General features: G+C 33.7%; 1 protein-coding gene across 1 annotated transcript in view; it reads left to right on the top strand.

Moving 5' to 3' along the window:
• LOC117100923 (leucine-rich PPR motif-containing protein, mitochondrial-like) overlaps positions 1-20,096 on the top strand; it is a 33,370-nt gene extending 13,274 nt beyond the window's left edge. Inside the window, exons 3-16 of the mRNA XM_033240768.1 lie at positions 1,169-1,291; positions 7,308-7,429; positions 8,481-8,626; positions 9,423-9,461; positions 9,877-9,964; positions 10,534-10,638; positions 10,915-10,954; positions 12,122-12,285; positions 12,500-12,611; positions 12,906-12,943; positions 13,541-13,610; positions 18,481-18,602; positions 19,544-19,634; positions 20,029-20,096. Of these exons, the coding sequence (XP_033096659.1) occupies positions 1,169-1,291; positions 7,308-7,429; positions 8,481-8,626; positions 9,423-9,461; positions 9,877-9,964; positions 10,534-10,638; positions 10,915-10,954; positions 12,122-12,285; positions 12,500-12,611; positions 12,906-12,943; positions 13,541-13,610; positions 18,481-18,602; positions 19,544-19,634; positions 20,029-20,096 (1,328 nt within the window). The remainder of the gene's footprint in view (positions 1-1,168; positions 1,292-7,307; positions 7,430-8,480; positions 8,627-9,422; positions 9,462-9,876; positions 9,965-10,533; positions 10,639-10,914; positions 10,955-12,121; positions 12,286-12,499; positions 12,612-12,905; positions 12,944-13,540; positions 13,611-18,480; positions 18,603-19,543; positions 19,635-20,028) is intronic.
• Positions 20,097-21,183: the final 1,087 nt, after the last annotated feature.

Genomic DNA, 21,183 nt, shown 5'->3' with positions numbered 1-21,183 from the left:
AAATCGACTCTGGTTATAACAGGGACAGGACAGATGAGCATGTTTTACATCTCCCTGGTTATAAATTTGGCTTTCTAATATTTAACAAAGGGCCCAGAAATCAATCAAAACAATGCACCTGTTAAATCTTTAGGTCTCAAGTCACTCGCCCCCAATGGCAATAAATCTTGCTTAGGCCAGGCTAGGCTAGGCTAGGCTACCCAGGCCTAGACAAGACCTAGGGCCTAGGCTAGCCTAGCCTACCTAGAGCCTTGAAGTACTTAATTATTGAAAGTTGAACATTTTAAAAATATCACTATGAGAAAATAATATGAATATAAGGTAGTACATTAAATTAAATGTTCTAACTACCTAAATTAACCAGATTGAACGATCAAACGATCTTCTATAGAGAAAGATAACATGCCATCCAACATGCATCCACATAGTAGTGGTTGGTTGAGGAATGACTTGGGGATCATCTTGATAATTAAACAATACGCATGTGGAGAGCTGAAAGCTAGCTAGAGTGTACTCTCTGGGCTGCGGTACCTCCTGCGCAGGGATTGTCTCGAAAGTTCCGTTTTTTTTTAATGCTAATTCTCCACTAGACAACCGGGCAACATGAGAAGTAAATAGGCTAGCCAGGAGCGGTTTTTACTAGACAATGTACGCCGGGCTAGTACTAAATCGAGCCCTGAGGCCTGCTGTACACAGCCTTACTTTACTTTGGGTGGCTGTCTAAAAAACATTTTATTTTCCTCTACAGTATTTACTATGTCTAAACTGAGTGCACTGTGGTTTGCGATGTGGTCTGTTTTCATTTACTACCCACTATATGTCACATGATCGGTAATAGCTTGAGGCGCCGATTTGGTCTGTTACTTGAACTTAGATGAAACTCATCTATTGTTTTTAAACCCTGTTAGTTTTTAATAAAACCTGAGTGTACTGCTTATACTGATGTAATTATTGGTTCTACACATATGCTTATTGACGTAGGTAAACATGTTTTTGTCCCCTAGAATCCGGCATCACGCATGCCTGAAGTCTACACAAGTGGGAAGTTTGGCTATGCTGAATTTATGCAAATTCTAGCAGCACCCTATAATGGGTCTTAAAAGGTCGTATAGTGTAGGATACTGTAGATGTAAAGATTTTTAAAACATTTGTTTTGTTCTAATTTTAGAAGTAGCAACACCAAATCAGGCCTTGCTCTTGATCAGAAGCTGTGGATCATTATTACCTGAAATGCCGCTTGAGAAACGTTCAGAATTAGCACACAAGATATGGGAAAAGCTGGCTCAACTCGGTATTTAACCTTTTTTTTAGCATCCACAAAAAATCTTTTTAGATCCACTACCCCTATTATACTGCCCTCATGAGGCTGATTGATTTATAGTTGATTGATAGATTTTCATTAGTTCTACTGCCTCTATTATACTGCCCCCATCTGAGCTTTCAAGAACTTTTTTTTTTTTTTTTTTTTTAAATTTTTTTACTCGTGTTCTCTTTTGCTGGTAGTGGTGTAACATGAAGCTTAAGCCTTTTTTGGTACATGTGTTATTAATTCCTTAACATATATTGTACTAATAACTCACAACTACATTGCATCATATAATAATAACTTTGAAAATTCTGATTATTTTTAAAGAATTTTTGCTTTATAAGCAAAGACTTCTGAAACATCTTAAACAATTAAAAGTAGTCTCAAAGTGCTTGAAAACAAAATGTTTGGGAGTAGCTATTGGGAATGCTCTGTTACCATATGTCTCCAGGAATGTTAGAAGAACAAATAAAATGGATACATCTGTAGTTGATCTCTGATCCTTTTTTTGAAAACCAACAAGGATATTCGGATTAGGCAAAATCAATGAGTTGGCATCTAGATCCACTTTCAGACAGACAGGACTGTGGTAATGATGTCTGTATGCTTACTTGCATGCATGCACCCTTTTATACCGAACAAATATTACGGTGATATTGTTGTAAGATAATGCATTTCTGTATGAATGAATTACATACTCCTGCAAGCCATCTGTAATGTCGGTATAAAAAAAATGCAAGTAGGTAGGTCACAATTATGCTATAAAACAGGGGTGGGCATAAAAATCGGTTGAAGCGCCAAAGTGAATTTGTTTATTTAACACAGGACAGAACCCAACCTTTGAAGTTTACAGTGAGCTTACAAAAATCTCCAAGCACTGCTTTTACACCACTTTATTCTTAGTTTTAATGTTACATTTTACATATTATCAGTGTCGGGCCCTAAAAAACAAGGTTTTTCCTGTTTCCAATGTTGTTGGCAGGCTGCACATATAAGGTTTTTAATTAATTTCCGTGGGGCGCAAAAAAATTGCTGTCGGGCCACACTTTGCCCGCCTGTGCTATGATATAATGTAGTCCTACTGCACCTGCTAACAATATTTCAGGATTTCAGTTTGCTGTGTTTTATAGCCCCACATAAATTAGTTTTAAAAGGAAAGTAAGCCCTATTTTATTTATATTTTTTAAATTTTTATTTTTTTCATTACTTATAAGCTAATATCCTGAACATTGCAAACTTCTAATATCTGTCAAATTTACCAATATAACAATTCTGTTCTACTTATCTCAAAATTTGTTCAATTCATTATATTTTTTTTGACTGAATGAAGTAATATTGGAGTAATCAATCAATCAATTAATCAAACTTTTATTTCGGAAACCTGGTCCTTACAACAGAAAAATCAACCCTGACCTTACAAGGTCAGTTAACAAAGTCCACATTACAAATAAAATGAAAAAGAAAAGTCATCGCATGGTATCCATCATTCTATGATGGAGATTTGATGACCTTAGACACTATAAAGCATGAAATCAGTTTGTTGGTACTGCCATTCTTTGCAAAAAATAGAAAGCAGATTTTCTCATACTTTATATTCCCCAAAAGATAACTAACTTGCTACTAGCGTTAAAGTGTCTAGGCAGCCTCAACAACAACCTGAGAGGAATTATAAAAAAACTTGTAGAGCATTAAGTGCACCTTGAGTGTAATGCACCCATAGAGATGCACAATAAAAATAAAAATAGAATAAAATAGAAAGCATTTGACAATATCCGAGCATTTGCCAAACTTACAAGCTAATGTGTTGGCTCGAATGCATAACAATCTATTGGCATCTAATAATATCATATTCGTCATTAAGATTACAACAGATTATCTGCCCTAGGTAAGTTTGACTAGGGCAAAACAAAAATAAATATATATATTGTGTTGCCCTCCACGACCGACCAAAATTTTCCAAAAAATTGGGTCGGTCTTTAAAAAAAAAAAAAAATTCAAATTCGAGAAATACCCTCCAAAATTAACATTAGAACATAAAATCCGAAACAGACATGTATTTTTATCAAAATCGGGCCATATTACAGTATATGTACACGTAAAATTGATAAAATAGAAGGCATAATTTTGAGAACCGAGTGCGACGATGATACATGCACACAACATCGGATCTAGGCCTAAGCTAACCTATTCTTTACTACTGTACAACTAGTGGTTGCTTGAATCAAAAATCATATACATTACCTTGCGGTATTTTGGACAATTTCAGACATTTTCGGCTCCGTTACGGTTTTAGGCCATAAACAAAATGTTTTTCTCTTTTTTTTTCTCAAAGTTTACTTTGATTGTATTACATAGAGAGCGCTTGGTTGGACATTTTTCATAACAACAGTATGGTTTTGCTCGACCTGCCCGTGCGTGATCATGTGGATCAGATACACATTATTATTTTATGTTTCGAAGCCAAATAAATCTTTCTTTAAACTGTTGTGGTGCCTACGAGCTACAAGCCCTTAGGCCTACTCTCTTCATAATTGGGACTGCAGTTTCAGGCCTATCCTATTTCATGTAGGCCTAATTACTAAAAAAAAAAAAAAAATCCGACCGACTGACCATTGATCTCAATTTTTGTATGTATGTCACATTTTAATAATACACAATAAAGATGGATAATGAATTATTGCAGTAAATTAATGGTTTCGAATTGATGTTTGACATAACTTAATATTAATAATAGTAGCTTGTTATTAATAGGTATAATAATGATAATAACAATAATAATAATAATAATAATCATAATTATTAACGTATTATTATTATTCTGGGCTCACTCTAACTGCTCACCAAATCGCCATGGGCGAAAAATATTTTGGATTGGTGAAAAAAAAATCAACTGCTTTAGCCATTTTGGCGAAAGCCTAAAATAAAAAAAAAAATACTTGGTAAAATACATCGTTTTTTCCATTTGAGCTCCATTTTTCGCTAAGTCCATGCGACGTTTATTTTGGTTGTATGAGTAATCTTGCTGGAAACGTCATTGCGTGCCTCGCAAGTTATTTTTTATTTGTAATTGTGATTTTAACGTGGTAGATGCAGGGCAGCGGTTGTGTGACGTAGACGAAAGGCACCACTAGCTCTTGGGTTTCCACTAAAACATGAGGGCCGATTCGATTGTGGTTGAAAGAGGACACCCTAGTATCATTAATAATAATTTAATCAGTGATTTCATGTTATCGTCAAATACGTAAAATATATTTAAATAATTTGTGTAATAATTTAAGAATGCGCAGCGTGGGTCGGTTTACATACTTGTGTTGTAGAGAGAGTAATCTCACAAGTAAGTCTAGCCTAGCCGCAGGGCCTAGTAGATCGTGTACTTTCTTGATTATCACGGTAAAAACTTCAGGTGACAGACGATTGGGCCCCAAGACAATTTTGAATATACTGTAGTCTAGTGAACCACTGCTAGCTCCCCACCCAAATATCGTTCAAAACTAAAAAGAAAATGCTGTATAGGCCTAGGCCTACATAATTTTTTCAACTTTTGTGATAGTTCTATATTCAGCAAACTTTCAAAGTACCTCTTCATTGGTGTGCTCGAAATATTAATTTGCCTATCAAATAATCTCAGGCAGTAGACACTTTGCTATCCTGGTCAATCCGGAAGCGTAAAGTTGACATTGTGAGCATGAGTTGACACATTCACAAAAGTGTGAAGTAAGAATCCGGAAGTTGACACTGTCACATTCGTGATGTGACATAGTGTCCACTCGACTGTGATGGATTTTACTTTTGGAGTGTCCTGTCTCTTGTTTTTGTACTTTTGTAATTGTTCTTTGCCATTTCTGTTTATGTACATTTTAATTGTTTGAGACAAATAAATGAAATGAAATATAACGTGATTTTATTACTACCCGTAAACTCGGTCGTGTGTGGTACGATGCATTGCAAGCAATTTTGTCATTATCTATCAGGTACTATTATTTTATTAATCACTTTTGACATCACTGTTTCTATTAAATTTGGCAGTAGACACATGCTCCCGCTAAGAGCCTATTTTTAACAATTTTCGTCACATTTTGGCTAAGAAAGCTTCAATTGGCTAAAAAAAATTGTTGACTTTAGCCAATTGGCTAAACAAAAAAAATTGTTAGAGTGACGCAAGTTATTATTATTATTATTATTATTATTGTTATTATTTACTAGAGTATGACCTAGATAATTTATTGTGTAAAAGATTTATTGTATTGTGGTTATTAATATTTACTAATAAAAGAATATTTACTTATAACTATTTTATTTAAAAAATAATAGGCCCACATTTGATCATATAATTTGCAAAAAAAATATGAAAATGGATATTAAATTATTTAATAATATAAATTAAAGATTTAATTTGTATTCTTTTTTTTTCATAATTAATCCCACATTATGAAATAAATGTATTATATTAAACAAATTTGTTTTCGAATTGTTTTATTTTTTAATTTACCAATCTGTATATTGTCCTACTAATATTTTATATAACATTAACAGCTTATGTAACAAAGTAAAGACTTCCTAGGCCCCCATTACGGGTTCGTTGAACGCCGGCGTAGAGGGTTGTAGAGCGCAAAAGAAAACGCACTGTGCACACTGCCAGGCTAAAGAGACAAAAAATAGGTTGAAGAAAAAGTTAAATAAAAAATGATTATAGGTCTTACGTCCTAACAAAAGTATGTTGAATGTAATAACAACATAATTATTTCTTAGGTAGCTTTGCAAATTAACTCAAAAAAATTAAAGACAACAGTTACATGCGAAAGTTTTGTTTATTTTTACGATTTTTATATATCGGCACGAGGGCACTGTATATTTACAATTCAACGGCAATTGTGGAGAAAATAAAGTCATTTAAAGTCATATAATTACTAGAATTCTATAAGGTATCTCAGTGAATACAGCGTCTGTAAAGCCTATTCCTATAAAATACCAACGTATACTTCATAAATTTTATTATTAAATTAGTTTATTTCTATAAAATCGAATATTTTCACGAAATTTTGCGGCCATTGTTGCTATGGCCTATCCTAAAGAAGTTCATGAAGTAGCTGCATGGAACGTGCCCGCGTCCTATTGTAATAAAAAGCGCATTCTAAACACTTAATGTCGTAATTATGTATGCAATGAAGCAGCCGCGACAGGTATATAACTCTAAAAAATCTGTGTATGCCCAAGAGTGTGGAAACTCACTGGCAATCATATGTGTGAAAATAGTGTTGAATTAAGGTAGGGCTAAAAAAAAAATTGTTGTGTTGGCCTTAGAAATGCTTCATCAACTTGGCTGGCAAATGCTGCAAGGAAGACAGTTAGTAGCAAGAATTACCTACAGTATATTTATATATATATGAAGAGTTCCACACACTTTGGAAAAAATTGTTCCCATGACCAGCATTCGCCACAAACACAAATTTAAACACATTGGTGCAAAATCTGACATCTACAGGTTTTTTTTTCCTTCCAAGGACAATTTCATATTGGAATAAACTACCCAAATCAGTTATTGAATCCTGTCGCTTGCTACTTTCAAGAACCGTATTATTTACCACCTATGGCAACTAGAATTCTTTCATTGTGTTGTGGTGCTTTGTTTTTGTTCTTTTTATTTGTTTTTCTTTTTTTTTTGGTTAGGCTGGTCAGATGCCATTGCTGCTAGAGCTCCTGTGAGTTGTTTTAATGGTCTTCCTGCCTCTTGATCCTCATGTCTTCTCGCTGTTGTTTTGGTTATTATGGGATATTTCGTGGTGTGTTTTTTTTTTTTGGTTGGTTTTGATACCGATCATTATATTCATTACATTTTTCACTTTCATGGTAATCTGAAAGACTGTGACTCGGACCCAATTGTCATGGAAAAATATCATTGTTATAAAATTCAGATCATTATGGCATTGATTTCCTATCATTCCCATTGCTTGTAAGACTCTGTAGTAGAATATTTACCAATTAAGATTTTCTTTTCTCATAGGCACACTGTATGATGTTAGCCACTACAATGCATTATTGCGTGTGTATCTACAGAATGAACATAAGTTTCAGCCAACAGACTTCTTGGCAAATATGGAAGCAAAGGGGATTGAACCGAATCGAGTAAGTGAATTTATCTATAAATAAATAAGTTATTGTAGTTTTAAACCAGAGTGTACATTGATTATGTTTTTCCCCAAAAAGTTTTTATATTTATTAACTTTGGTAGCTAAATATAGTGGTGTACATTTTAATTCTATTGTTAATTCTATTGCATTTTGTGTAATGGTTCCAATTATTCTGTATACATTAAAGGTCAGCATCAAAAATAGTACCAAGGTCACAAACTTAAGGTTGTGTATGAACTAAAAATTCATACGATTCTAGTCTCAAAGGTGCTCTGTAACATGAGCTGAAATGGAATAATTTTATTTTCTAATTGAAGATTTTTCAATGAAGACTACTTCAGTGGCATACAGTATCCAGGGGGTGCTCGGGGTGTATAGTTTTCTATTTGTAATATTGATAATGACCAGTAATTCTGGTCGTTTGATGATAACACCGCACACATCAATCTAATAATATTTCAAGCATTTGTGAGACTGATCATATTGTTGACTTTTAGGGTTAGATTTAAGAAAATTGATACATGTCGCCATCATGTTTTGAAGTGTAGAGAGGGTGGCTTCTTTTCAAAATGAATGCTGTAAATTTTGGTAATTACTACTATTCTATAAAACAACAGTGCCACTGTAACAATAATCTGTATCGTGGCATGTATTTTAACCGGTATTAATAAATACTAATAAATATTTCTAATGTATTTTGTTGCTTTGAAATTTATGTACAGTGTGTGTACTGTAATATCTCAAAAAAGGCCCATGCTATCTTAACAGAAGCGCATGGGCTTCTTTGCGACGCTACTTTTGCAAACTAAAAAATGGAGGGCTTCAATTCTATTTGGAATTGACTACATTTTGACTTGGTATTTATAGTAGCTTGATAACGAAATACATACCTCTGTATTGGTACTGTAAGTATGGTTAGGAAGTCCTATTAGTTTTTCTTTCACCAATATGTTTTCGATCCCTGAAATAATTTCCCATGAAACCACCTAAATGAATGTGCATTTTGTAGTGTACTTTAATTATTGTGCCTTGTATCTTGTCTTCAGGTTACATATCAACGATTGATTGCAGCCTACTGCCAGATGGGTGACATTGATGGTGCAACCAAAATTTTAGAATTTATGAAATCAAAAGATCTTCCTATTACAGAGGGAGTGTTTAACTCACTGATCGAAGGACATGCAAAAGCGGGGTATGTGATATCATCAGTGCTGAGCTGAAATAACAATTAAATTCAAAATTTAACTTTCTCAATTTTGGTTCCTATTAGAAATAGGAGCCTTTGCCGTTATCTTTTTAGTATGTGCATACATACATGCATGTTACATACAAACATGACTGTTATGAATACCTGAGCAAAAATGGATATGATGTGCCCTAATTATTAATTTTATATTTTGACAAACATTTAAGCAATAAATAATGGCAGACAATACCCCCTCCTGACAAGACTACCAAACTTTATGGTAAGACAATAGCTATGTTCTGACGATCACTACTATCCGATGCAAGTTTCTATTGATCTCATGATGATGATGACATGAAAATTTATATAAAGTTTACAACAAATGGTAATAGAATTTTTTCTGTAATGTTTTATTTGGAAAACTAGCTGGACTGTTTTTTGCCCATACATTTTTTTTATTGTTCTTTTTTCTACTTTCTTGATTGATGAATATCATGTGAATTTAAATTGCTCTTTTTTTTTTAATGCATTTTTTTGTGCAATTATGTAATTACATAGTAGTGTATAGCCATTTGATTCTTACCATATCCCCAACCATCCATGTGCCTCTTACTCTTTTGTATTCTTTTGTTCCTATACAATTATATCATACCACTTCTTATTCATCAATACTTTTTTTTAACTTTTGTATATTATATTCATTTACAACTGATATCTGATTATTACTACACTACCTAGTTATTTGTACTAAATTCATTCATAATTTGATTATATGTAACATGGGCCTAATTGGTTTTTTTAGAAACATGGAAAGTGCCAAAGAAATTCCTGATCTAATGAGGTAGGCTACTAAATCTATGCACAGAATGTATTTAAACATGATATACTTGTAGGTGTGTATATATTACAAGGACAACATATAAACATGCACATAAGATCACTTTTTTTTAATTTACAATAAAATATTAAATTAATGTTGATATACAGAATCAATATATAAAAATATATCAAACATGATATATTTACAATATGGTAATCATGATGTATATTGTTGATGGAAAAAAGATGGCCTAGTACAAATCTAATTTCAATTTTATAACATCCTTTATATAGTTAATTCAACAATAGTTCTAAACAACATTATATTGAATATAATTTGATGAAATATTTTTATTTTACTTTAAGATTAGTATGTCCTAATGGAAAATTCAAGGAATCATAACTGTACTAGCAAAATTCTATCCTTTTTTTTGTAGGAATGTCGGACTGGAGCCAAGTTTTGAGACGTATTCCAATTTATTATGTGCATATGCTATCAAAGGAGATATGGCAGCTCTCGAAAGTGTGAGTGCTACTACTTCCTTTTTCTTTTCTCTATCTTCCCTTCTTTTCTCTTTTTCACTTTTCCTTGTTATATATTTGAATGTATATCAGGATAAAAAAATGACACAGAGAACGCACAGAATTAAGAGCAGACTCAACAATGGATCACTTGCAGTAAACAAGCTCATCAAGAAAGCAAAATTAATGAATATGTAACTGGAGATATGCCTTGGATTCATAGACAATGAAAAAGAATTTGATTCAATAGAACAAAAGGACCTATTCAGTGCAATTAGGAGATGAGGAATCAATAAGGTGTATTTTGTCCATCTTGGAGGAGTATAAGACATTTTGCAAATAGTAAAGATAGATTGTGGAGTGAGGAGAGACTTTATCACCTCAAATGTTACAATAGCTATGGAAGATATATTTAAAAAATGTTTACCCATAATTTAGCAGCGGAAAATGATAAAAAGACTTCCAGTCACTCGCATATGCCTTGACCCCTGACCCTATTTTTTGTTATTGTTAATGTTGCTATTAATATATTGTTACATTACTGTTTTTTTCCATTTACTTTTGAACTTTAGACATTGGAGGAACTGAAGGCAATCAGTATAACAATTCCAGACAAAGTTTATCTCAACGTGATTGATAAACTGGCTTGCAATGGATATGGCAGTGAAGTTCCTAAGGTATGGCCAACATTAAGATTTTATTAGATGATAGGGTTTGCACAGTAACTCTAAATATGTAAATCATCATCGTATGTTTGTCTTTAAATTTTATGCGGATATTAGCCCTTGTTGACTATTGCAAAAAAATTGAATCGTGAATCAAAATAAAATATCTAATATTGTGCCATGTTTTTTTGTAGTGTTTATTCAATTATTAATGGTACATATTAGTTTTCTCAAATAATATGTAATGAAGTTACCAGTTTTAATGCTTTTTAAAATTATTATTTGCAGATTCTTGAAAATGTTAAGTTTATCGGTGGATTTTTACAAGGTTAGAAAATAAAGTTTTTTTGTCTTCCATGGGTGCATCCCACTTTTATTTCAACCATCGCACAATAATTTTTTGCACAATTTGTTAAAGAATTATATCAATATAATTTTTTTCCTACCAGGAATATTAATTTTTTCACAATGTATTGCGAAGTACACAATGAATAATCGTAAGTAACATGAGGGTTATTTAGGTAGGGAGATAAATCTCCACAGGTAATAAATACAGATAATAATATTTGAGAAAACATTATTCCCTATCGGGATCCGAAACCCAAGACCTTCCGGTTACTGTTAGAAAATAAATTTTTGTTGATAAATTATGATCAAAAGTCTGGAATAAAAGTCTTGTATTAGCCCTATCAATACCATAATTGATCTTTCATTGTTTTCTCATTTTTCTTTCAATGAAGTATTGGAATGTAATCATTATGGTTCAGACATGTTATATAGATATATAATAAATGCTATGTAATAAGAAGCACATTTAGGGTGTACTATGAGTAATCTACCTGTTTGTACAGATATATGCCATTTTTTTTTTTGAGGAGCTTACCTAGTTTAAAAAGCTTAAATTTTACTTTCAATGTGAGAAAGAAAAAGGGGAAGGCTGGAGACACAAAGGCCTATACCTGTGGTGGAATATGAGTTGGGGACAATACCTGTGCTTGAATAATCTAATATTTTAGAGCTAAGTTCCTCAAAAGAAAAATGGTATATATAATGAATCATCCAGGTTAGTATCTCACTGCCATATTACAGCTGATTTGTGTAATCTCTGGCTGACGTTTTCAGCATCCACCACAAAAGATTTATTGTTTTGGTGGTATAATATTACTCTTATCCAGATACTGAACAAGCTTTTTCTTAATAATAAGCATAAAATTAGATTCATGGAAATGCTTTAAATCATGAATGCCGTCGAGAAAAACGAGCAAATTCCGTCTGAATTTCAAAGTGATGGTGTGACCAAATTGTACAGTGATGTGGATCACTGTGTGTTGATCTGTCTGGCCTTTATGATCTTTGGAATAATATAATACAATGTTTCTGGTTGTGTATTTGATATGTTATACACAAGTTAGAGCAGAATACTATAGTAAAACTTTAATATGAATGAGTCCATAATATTGTAATTTAAAATGATTTGCTCTTTTTATATTTGTAGAGGCCATCAACCTTATTATCTCACTTCTCACCAAAGGGCATGATGAGAGTGCATTTGCTATTGTAAGGCTATTCAAAAGCTTGACCAATGATACTGCTGCTTTCCCTGGACAGGATATTAATCGCTGCAATTTTCTCATTGATCACTTGGTCCAGATGAAAATGGTTTGTATTTACTTTTAATATTTGATTTTACTGATGAAGTTTATTCATTTTTTATTCCATGAATTTGTGCAGTAGTTTCAGCTGCTTTCTGTGCATACCAAAATAATATAGACACAGAAAAAGTACTACCCATAATCCACTACCGCACCGTTGCCTTAAAAATGTTGATCCTATGTTATGTAATATTTATTGTTTTCATCATTATTTAACTCAGCCATTAGACAAAATGTGTATGTACATGGAAGAACTGCAGGAGCTGGGCCTTCATCAGTCCCCATACATTCTCGGTCTTCAGTGTTCTCTCAGACGTGGATTAGAATACAGAGGTAACAGCATCAATCTTTGTGTTGTTTAGATCATGACACCAATTCTCATGTGCATCTAAAACATTATGTCAAAGATGCGCTTTTAATGCATAATTTTATCATTATTAGCTGAAGAAATTGTTACACAATTGATTCCTATTGCATTCCCTGTGCATAAAATACCTGCTATTATTATCATAAAATTTTGTTTGTCCAAGGTACAAACAATTGTAATTGAACATTATGATTATTAAACGTGAATACTTACCAGATATATTTAATTCTCTGATCAATTTCTCTTGTTTTTTTCATCAGATTACAGTTTATCCATACTGGAGACAATCCATAAGAAGGTACATAACAATTAATATTCAACTGTCAAAAAGCATTGAGTAGAAAGTTTTTTTTATGTTGTGTGCAACCCACAGTTTGGTGTAATTGGACTTGTTATTTATCATCACAAGTAAATACAGTACTACTAAATTTTAAAAATAAAGTTACTTTTAAACCATATCATTTAAATTTCCCTTATATATCTTAAAATCAAGTTAAGAAACTATATGTGAACTATGACTAAAAAAACTATAAATTTGTAATTCGTGATCATCTAAAACCTTAAAATTCTCCTTTGATCACTTAAAATTAAGTTATATGTGGACTGTATTAAAAGGAACTATTACTTATTAAACATTTAAAGGAGTTGTTTAAATTTGACAGTCTTAGAGAAGTTTTCAATATAATTTCATTGTTTTGCTTGATATAATAATACATCATTAAGCTGTCTGAAATAACTTAATAGAGTAAAAACTAAATATTTTTGAGAATGATGAAGTGCAAGTGAAACTTTTAATTTCATAATTATTAATATTAAATGTAATAAGTTATAAATTGTGTTAAGGCCTTATAGTGTCAAGAGACTTGTAATCAATGATTTCTTTTGTATTTTCTAGAACATTCCAATAAGAGGTCTGTACTTCTATCCATTAATGGCATTGGAGGCAAATCAAAAGAATAATTCAGGTATTAAAAGAGAAGTTTCTCAATTTTATATAATTCGAGAACTGATTTAGCATACTCAGTTACATAATATTCCATGTTTTAAATTACGAATCTCATGCACGTTTGTTACGTATGCATTCTAAATTTGTGATGACATAGCAGGTGCATCGCTCCATTGAAGCTTAGCAACAGGCCATTGTAATGCATAGGATTAGAACAATTCTAGACAAGTTCTTTGTATTATTACAGCCCTTGTAATCTTATGAAATAATATTGCATAGTCCAGGTAGGCAAAGAAGTAATTGTAGACCTAGACGAAAAGACACTGAATGTCGGAGAGGAAAAAAACGAAGTATATAATTAATGGCTGTAAATTGAACGATTAGGCCTAGAAGTTTGTGAACGGATAAAAAGGGACGAAAAATGTGCATGCTGTTATGTATTTGCCACGAAAAGTACAAAGACATTTGCACGCATACTAGGTTCTTTTACAACTTTATTGAACCCTGAAACTCAACACATTAACACAGTGAATAGTATAACGATGTGCTCGCCAAGGAACCCGAACAGCAAGAGAACGACAACGAACGTGACACAGCATGTCTGCCAATATGCGCGTTATTTACGCTTACGCGTTATGACTATAACCATAACAACAACAATAACAACTCTGTAGTGCAGTACACTACACTCTCCCTCAACTAACTTTGAACTACAAATTAATTCAAATGGTCTGGGGCCTTAACTATTCGTGAGGATCTCCGCAATGGGGGTTTTTCAGTGGGTAGAACTATTTGACCTTTTTCAAACGGTTCACACACTCTGGAGTTTTCGACCACCCTTGGGGTTTCGGAGAGTGTGGAACTTTGCGTTGGCAAAGGCTCAGGATGTGTTACCACTGGTGGATCCTGCTGCTTTTCATGAACTTCCCTTGGGGTATACCCACCATGTACCTCAGGGACAGAAACACTAGCCAACAGATGGTTGGCATGACAATAGCGTATTGATCCCGCAACACGCACCAAATATGTGAGAGGACCCAACCTCTTAATTACACATCCCTTTACGTACTTAATTAACCCACCTCTATTGTTTTTAACTCCAACATGTTGACCCACGTCAAATTCTCTCAAGTGCTCTACCTTACTGGCAGTGACCACTTGTTTCTTATGGCTCGAAGCCTTAGGGTTTAATAAGGTAAACCTTATTCTGGGAACATGCCTAAACAACGTATTATAAGGGGATTGGCCTGTCACAGTTTGCGGTGTGACTCTATATGACAAAAGAAAGTTAACAAGTCTAACATTCAAAGGGACCTTTTGTCCTCCCCCCTGTAAACTTTCAATCAAGTACTTTTTTAGTGTTTTCTTACAAATTTGAACGTTCCTCTCAGCTGCACAATTAGATGCCGGATGATATGGACCAACCAATGTATGCTGAATACCGTTCCTAGTAAGAAATAATTCAAACTCTTCCGATCGGAACTGCGGTCCATTATCTGAAACAAGCTCAACCGGTATGCCGAACATAGCAAACCAGTTCCTTAAAACATTTATGGTTTTACCACTACTAGTGCTATTCATCATTTCAACATTTAACCATTTGGATTAACTGTCTACCATTAAAAGGTAATGGACTCCCTCCAGCTCAAAAAAATAGACATGAACTCTTTCCCATGGCTTATTGGTCGTTTGCCATTGCATGATAGACATCTTGGGAGGATCACTACGAATACTGGTGCAAATTTGACAAGAATTTCCAACACTCTCAATTTGCTTATCCATATCAGGAAATCAGAAATAGGACCGGGCCATAGCCTTCATCCTAACAATACCAGTATGCTCTTGGTGTAATTCCTCCAAGATCCTTTCTCTAAACTTTAGAGGTATAATAACCCTTTCTCCCCAAAGGAGACATCCTCTATCAATGCTTAACTCATTGCGCTTTAAAAAATATGGTTTCAAACCATCTTCAACCTGTTTTGGTCACCCCTTCTTTACATATTGTAGAACGGTACATAATGTACTATCCACCCTTGTGGCTTGGGCAATGTCATCTGAGGAAATGGGTAATTCGTCTGTTACCGAGAAGTAATTTACCGCTAATTCAGTAGCAAGATATTCGGGATCATTCAAAGGCAACCTGGACAGCATGTCTGCATTGGCATTTTCGTTTGATTTTCGAAATTTAATATCGTACGTATGGGCCATAAGAATTAGTGCCCATCGTTGTAGTTGGGCTGCCGCTAATGATGGAATACCCTTCTTTGGTCCAAAAATTTTCACCAAAGCCTGATTATCTGTAATCAGTTCAAATTTGCACCCCCACAAATACTGGTTAAATTTAGTTACGCCAAAAAGGATTGCTAAGGCTTCTCGCTCTATTTGAGCATAATTTCTCTCCGCACTTGTAAGTGTGCGAGAGGCGAATGCCACTGGGTGTTCTCTACCATCCTTAATCACAGATAGCACCGCACCCAATCCTACTGGGGAAGCGTCGCAAGCTAACGTCAGCCTCGCTTTTGTAATGGATTAACACATTATCACTAGTGAGGTCATTCTTAAGTACCTTAAATGCCTCCTTACAGGGTTCATTCCAGTTCCAATTAACCCCGTCTTTCAAGAGATTATACAATGGCGCACACTTGTTGGCCATATGGCTAATGAACCTACAATAGTATGTGATTAACCCAAGAAATGATCTTAACTCATTTACATTCTTTGGTTCTGGGGCATTTCTAATAGCCTTTACTTTCTCTTCGGTGGGCCTTAATCCTTTAGCATCAATAACATGACCCAGATACTTTAACGAAGGTACCTTAAACACACACTTATCACGATTAGCCTTAATGTTATGCTGGGCCAGTCTACCCAACACTTCATCTAACATTTCCATGTGGCTAACATCATCGGGACTGCTGATTAGGATGTCATCTAAGTAACAACATACACCATCTAACCCGTTTAACACTTGGTCCATCTCATTCTGAAAAATCCCTGGGGCTGTTGATATCCCAAAAGGTAATCTTTGGTATTGCCACAAACCCTTTTCAGTATTAAACGTTAAAGAGTGTTTTGGAACTTTCAGTCAATTCCAACTGCAGATATGCTGACTTTAAGTCTATCTTACTAAATATTCTCCCCCCTGATAATCGTGAGAAAATATATTCTGCAGTAGGTAATGGGTATGTCTCTTGTTCAACTACCTTATTTACAGTTTGTTTATAATCACCACAAAGTCGAACTGATTTGTCGGCTTTATTTACAAGTACGGCTGATGCCCATGGGCTGTACTTAACTTTTGAAATAATTCCTGATCTTTCTAACCGTTGTAATTCATCATGGACCTTATCAACCTGAGCATAAGGGATATGGCGTGCTTTAATAAAGACAGGTTCTACACCATCTTTAACTCTGATATCAGCTTTGAACCACTTAATTTTATCTTCCGGTGATGGTGGAGTAAACACAGGCTTAAATTTATCAATAACATGGATATCAGAACTAGATCTAGGCTCAGGTACCCCTACAGCAAATATTTGCATCCAATTAATTTTGATTTTATGCAACCAGTTTCTACCTAACAAGGATGCTCTCGTACCAGATACAACCACTACAGGTAATGTGGCATTCTGATTACCATACTTAACGTTGCACTGAATTTCCCCCACAACTGGAATGTTATCACCTGAATACGATGACAATTTAATCTTGGATGTAGTTAGCTTTAGTCCATTAAAATTATCATGGTAAGTTTCCTAGCTGATCACCGTTACTGGTGCAGCAGTGTCGATAATAAACTCAATTGGCTTGTCATTAAGAAAAATTTGCACTGTTAAAGCAGGAGTGATTGGCTCATCGCTTACCTTATACAAATCTAAGCTAACACTACCCATATCGACCTTATCATCATATCCATCACAATTACTTTCACAGTTAACCATTTTTATCTGATGGTGAGACGTATTATTAAACTGTCCCACCTCTCCGAGACTTAACTTCGTAGACATTCCTAGGCCTTGGCTATGTCAATGAATGCGAAAAAGTAAATGCTCAATACCGCCGGTTCCAAAATTCTAAAAATGGCTTACAACACACCATGTTCCAATGAAAACTCAAAAGTTGCTACCGCTCGTCGCCAGTTTTGATATGTATTTGCCACGAAAGGTACAAAGACATATGCACGCATACTAGGTTCTTTTACAACTTTATTGAACCCTGAACTCAACACATTAACACAGTGTATAGATAACGATGTGCTCGCCATTGAACCCGAACAGCAAGAGAATGACAACGAACGTGACACAGCACGTCTGCCAATACGCGCGTTATTTACGCTTACGCGTTATGACTATAACCATAACAACAACAATAACAACTCTGTAGTGCAGTACACTACACATGCTGTCATGAGTTTCTTGGAAAATAGGCCTACCTTTAATAGATGAATTTGATGCAGACAATAATGTTTTAAGTTTAGGAACCTGTGGTATATCTCTCTCAAGCCTAGGCTACTGCCCGGGGCACTGAAGTGTTCATGCACCAGTGCATTACACAGCCCAAATTTCTTTCATGTTAAGGTTACCATTAGATTTGATTCTGGGTCAAACAATACAGTCTTGGTAATGATAGATAGACATGTCTTTTTCAACCAGGCCTATGATTACCTCTTTGTCTACAAGTGCCATTTTATATCATATACAAATACAAGGATAATAATTGCAAAGAAAAAAATTGGTTGTAGTTTAGATAAATTTGATATTCTTTTCTGTCAATTAGTCAAATATTTGTATTCCCAACCGTTAGTTATAGGATTAATTCACATTTACAGAGTAATAAATTTGAATTAAGCTATTTATATCAGTGTTAACTATATTTCTGTTTATTTCAAGGTATTCTGAAACTATTTAAGATGGCTGTAGATATGAATGCAACGATGTCAAGTGACATATTTAAAATGTATATACTGCCAGCCATTCAAGGAACCACTGATGAGATCATCCAACAGCTGAAGGTAAGTTGCAGGACCAGCAAAAGTCCATATCCAACTCAGATCCATCATGTTTAGAGCAAATTTTAAGAATAGGCATCTCCAGATACCCAAAAATGTCACTCTCAGACTGAAGAAAGGATTTTTCAAAACAGTGTTCCCCACTGAAATAATTGAATTCTTCCCCTACAGGGTTTTAGGGTTACCTGATGGTGGCCCTAGGGTCCCTGCTGACATTGCTACTGGCCATTGATAAAATCCTTAAAGATGCTCATTGTCTAAAATCTAAGGGTGTGTTTAAACTGAAAATCCAGAAAGCAACGGTTTTCTTATCATTGGTTGATTATCTGATTATCAAGATATAAACTGTGTCACAATTGCCTTTTGACACATGAAGCGGTTGCATATTTGACACCGGGCTGATATATGATGTAAAAATCACCCAGAATGCAATTTAAAATGATGGAAATGACCTTTTTAGTAAAAGCATTCACAAGAATATTTTTGTATGACTTCCAAGGAACAAACAAATAAAACAGGTCCTAAGTTAATTGTTCAATCATAACAACTCCATTCCCCGTAAAATAGACTTGGTTATAAGACTTCAGATTTTCAGGTTCGTTGGATGGTACTAAATATGTTCCTTAAACATTTGTAATAACTATGCTAGTATACTTTTTGCTGTCATCTGCTCTGGCCTTTTGCTTTGTGTGTATGTTTGTGCATAGAACATTGTATTTATCCACCAAAAACAAAATAGAAATTGAAAACTGCACACATTGGTACTCAATTTGTTTATCACATGCTGCAATGCAAAATAAAAATAAGTGTTAACATGTTGCCTTTCAAGGCAATTCAAGACATTAGCATATTATCACATTGCAAAAAAGTGTACTATACTTTCCTAAATATATTCATTTGATAAATCTGTTATATATGTGTGTGTGTTTAAAATATTGTGACAGGATTCTGGTGCTGTTCTAGATGATACACTACTAACTGCTGTATGCCGGCAAGAATCCAGTAAAGGCAACTTAGCAAGTGTTTACAAAATTGGTTTGTAATGATTTTTATTTTTTTTTTTATAGCATTGCAGACTTGAATTAATGTATAACAAAATCATATGCATTTTAAGAATTGAGAATTTAGAAAGGACCTAGAAATGGGGGAAAAAACATTTCTCCCTATAAATTCTTTGTTACGACTACACAATTTTAGGATTTTTGGTAAGACTTAATGGTGTTCTCAAATATGACGAAATGTAAGAAGGAAAAAAATTGTTTGTTGCCTAATTCTGCCCAACCTGAAATAATATCTAGAATCAGATTTTTTTTTTAATACAAAGTAATGATGCTTGAAAGGCATCTTTTTTGAATTATTTTATATAAAATATACTAACCTTCATGTTTTAGCCCAGTAGTTACCATTTCATGAATTTCATTATTTTCAGTTGAGGATAATCCAGATCTAGACGTTGCAGCGTTTAGAACAAATATTCATGAAGGATTCATCAAGTAAGGAAAACATGCAGGGAAATGTAATAAATTTAAATTGTTTCTATTATTTATCATTAAACAGCATTACTCACAAAATGCATAGCCCACACTCTATCTGACACAAACAAAACCCAGGTAAAAGCAGCTCTATTTTCAATACTTGAATTCTTACACTGAATAAATACAGAATAATAGCCATTGTCTGTGACAATCTGCTGTTGACACAAAGGGTCAATGCATTTGCATAATATCTCCAAATAAATTGAATGATCGATGACCTTAATAACAAGAAGAGTTGATTGATAAACAGTAAGCCTACACTGAATGTTTATATTATCAAAACTATATAACATCCAAGTATATTATGTACATGACATTTCATTAACATTATATGCAATGAATGACATTGTAAATGCACTTACAGTATATTTACATTTAATATAATTAATTTCAGCAAACCCATTTTAAATATTCAGTTATATCCCTTTATTTTCTTAAATACATTGATATATTTTAGCTACTAGTAACCATATTTTAAAAATCATGTATGCTAAATTTATTTTAATGAAGTGAAATAGTTTTCATCACTTGGTTTTTGAAAAAGACAAAACTAAATTTGAATCTCTCAGTATATTTCAATCTTGACCATTATCTTGTCATTCTAGTACAAAATATGGGTAATGCTTACTAATAAATGATAAGATATTATTATGTTATATATTAAGATTTTTATTTATTCAATAACAGGTCCTTTGAATCTGTGACTCATCGTTTTATGATGCACTTCCACCTCTGAGCCGATCACAAAGTGGCCTCAACATAAAACAGACAGACACAGAACATAGCCTGTCTCTTATACACATCTAGATGTGTATAAGAGACAGTTGTAGGCCTAATCCCACCATCAGTTTTAAACACAAACATGATTGCATGAAGCAAACAGTTTGTGATCATTGCTTGCGCATGTTGGTCATATTTTTCTTAATGAAAATGATATTTCTCACTCTAAAGAGAATATTTTTTCAACATTTTTTTTGTGATTTTGTTAAGTAAAACATAGGTTTTACATCACTATTAACTTATACAATCATTCTTTCACAAACAATATA

The sequence above is a fragment of the Anneissia japonica genome, unplaced genomic scaffold, assembly GCF_011630105.1.
Source record: "Anneissia japonica isolate Jap-2015-1 unplaced genomic scaffold, ASM1163010v1 scaffold287858_len863314_cov180, whole genome shotgun sequence".
Taxonomy (NCBI): domain Eukaryota; kingdom Metazoa; phylum Echinodermata; class Crinoidea; order Comatulida; family Comatulidae; genus Anneissia; species Anneissia japonica.
Note: the sequence above shows the minus strand (reverse complement) of the source record. Positions and strands in the feature narration are given on the sequence as shown.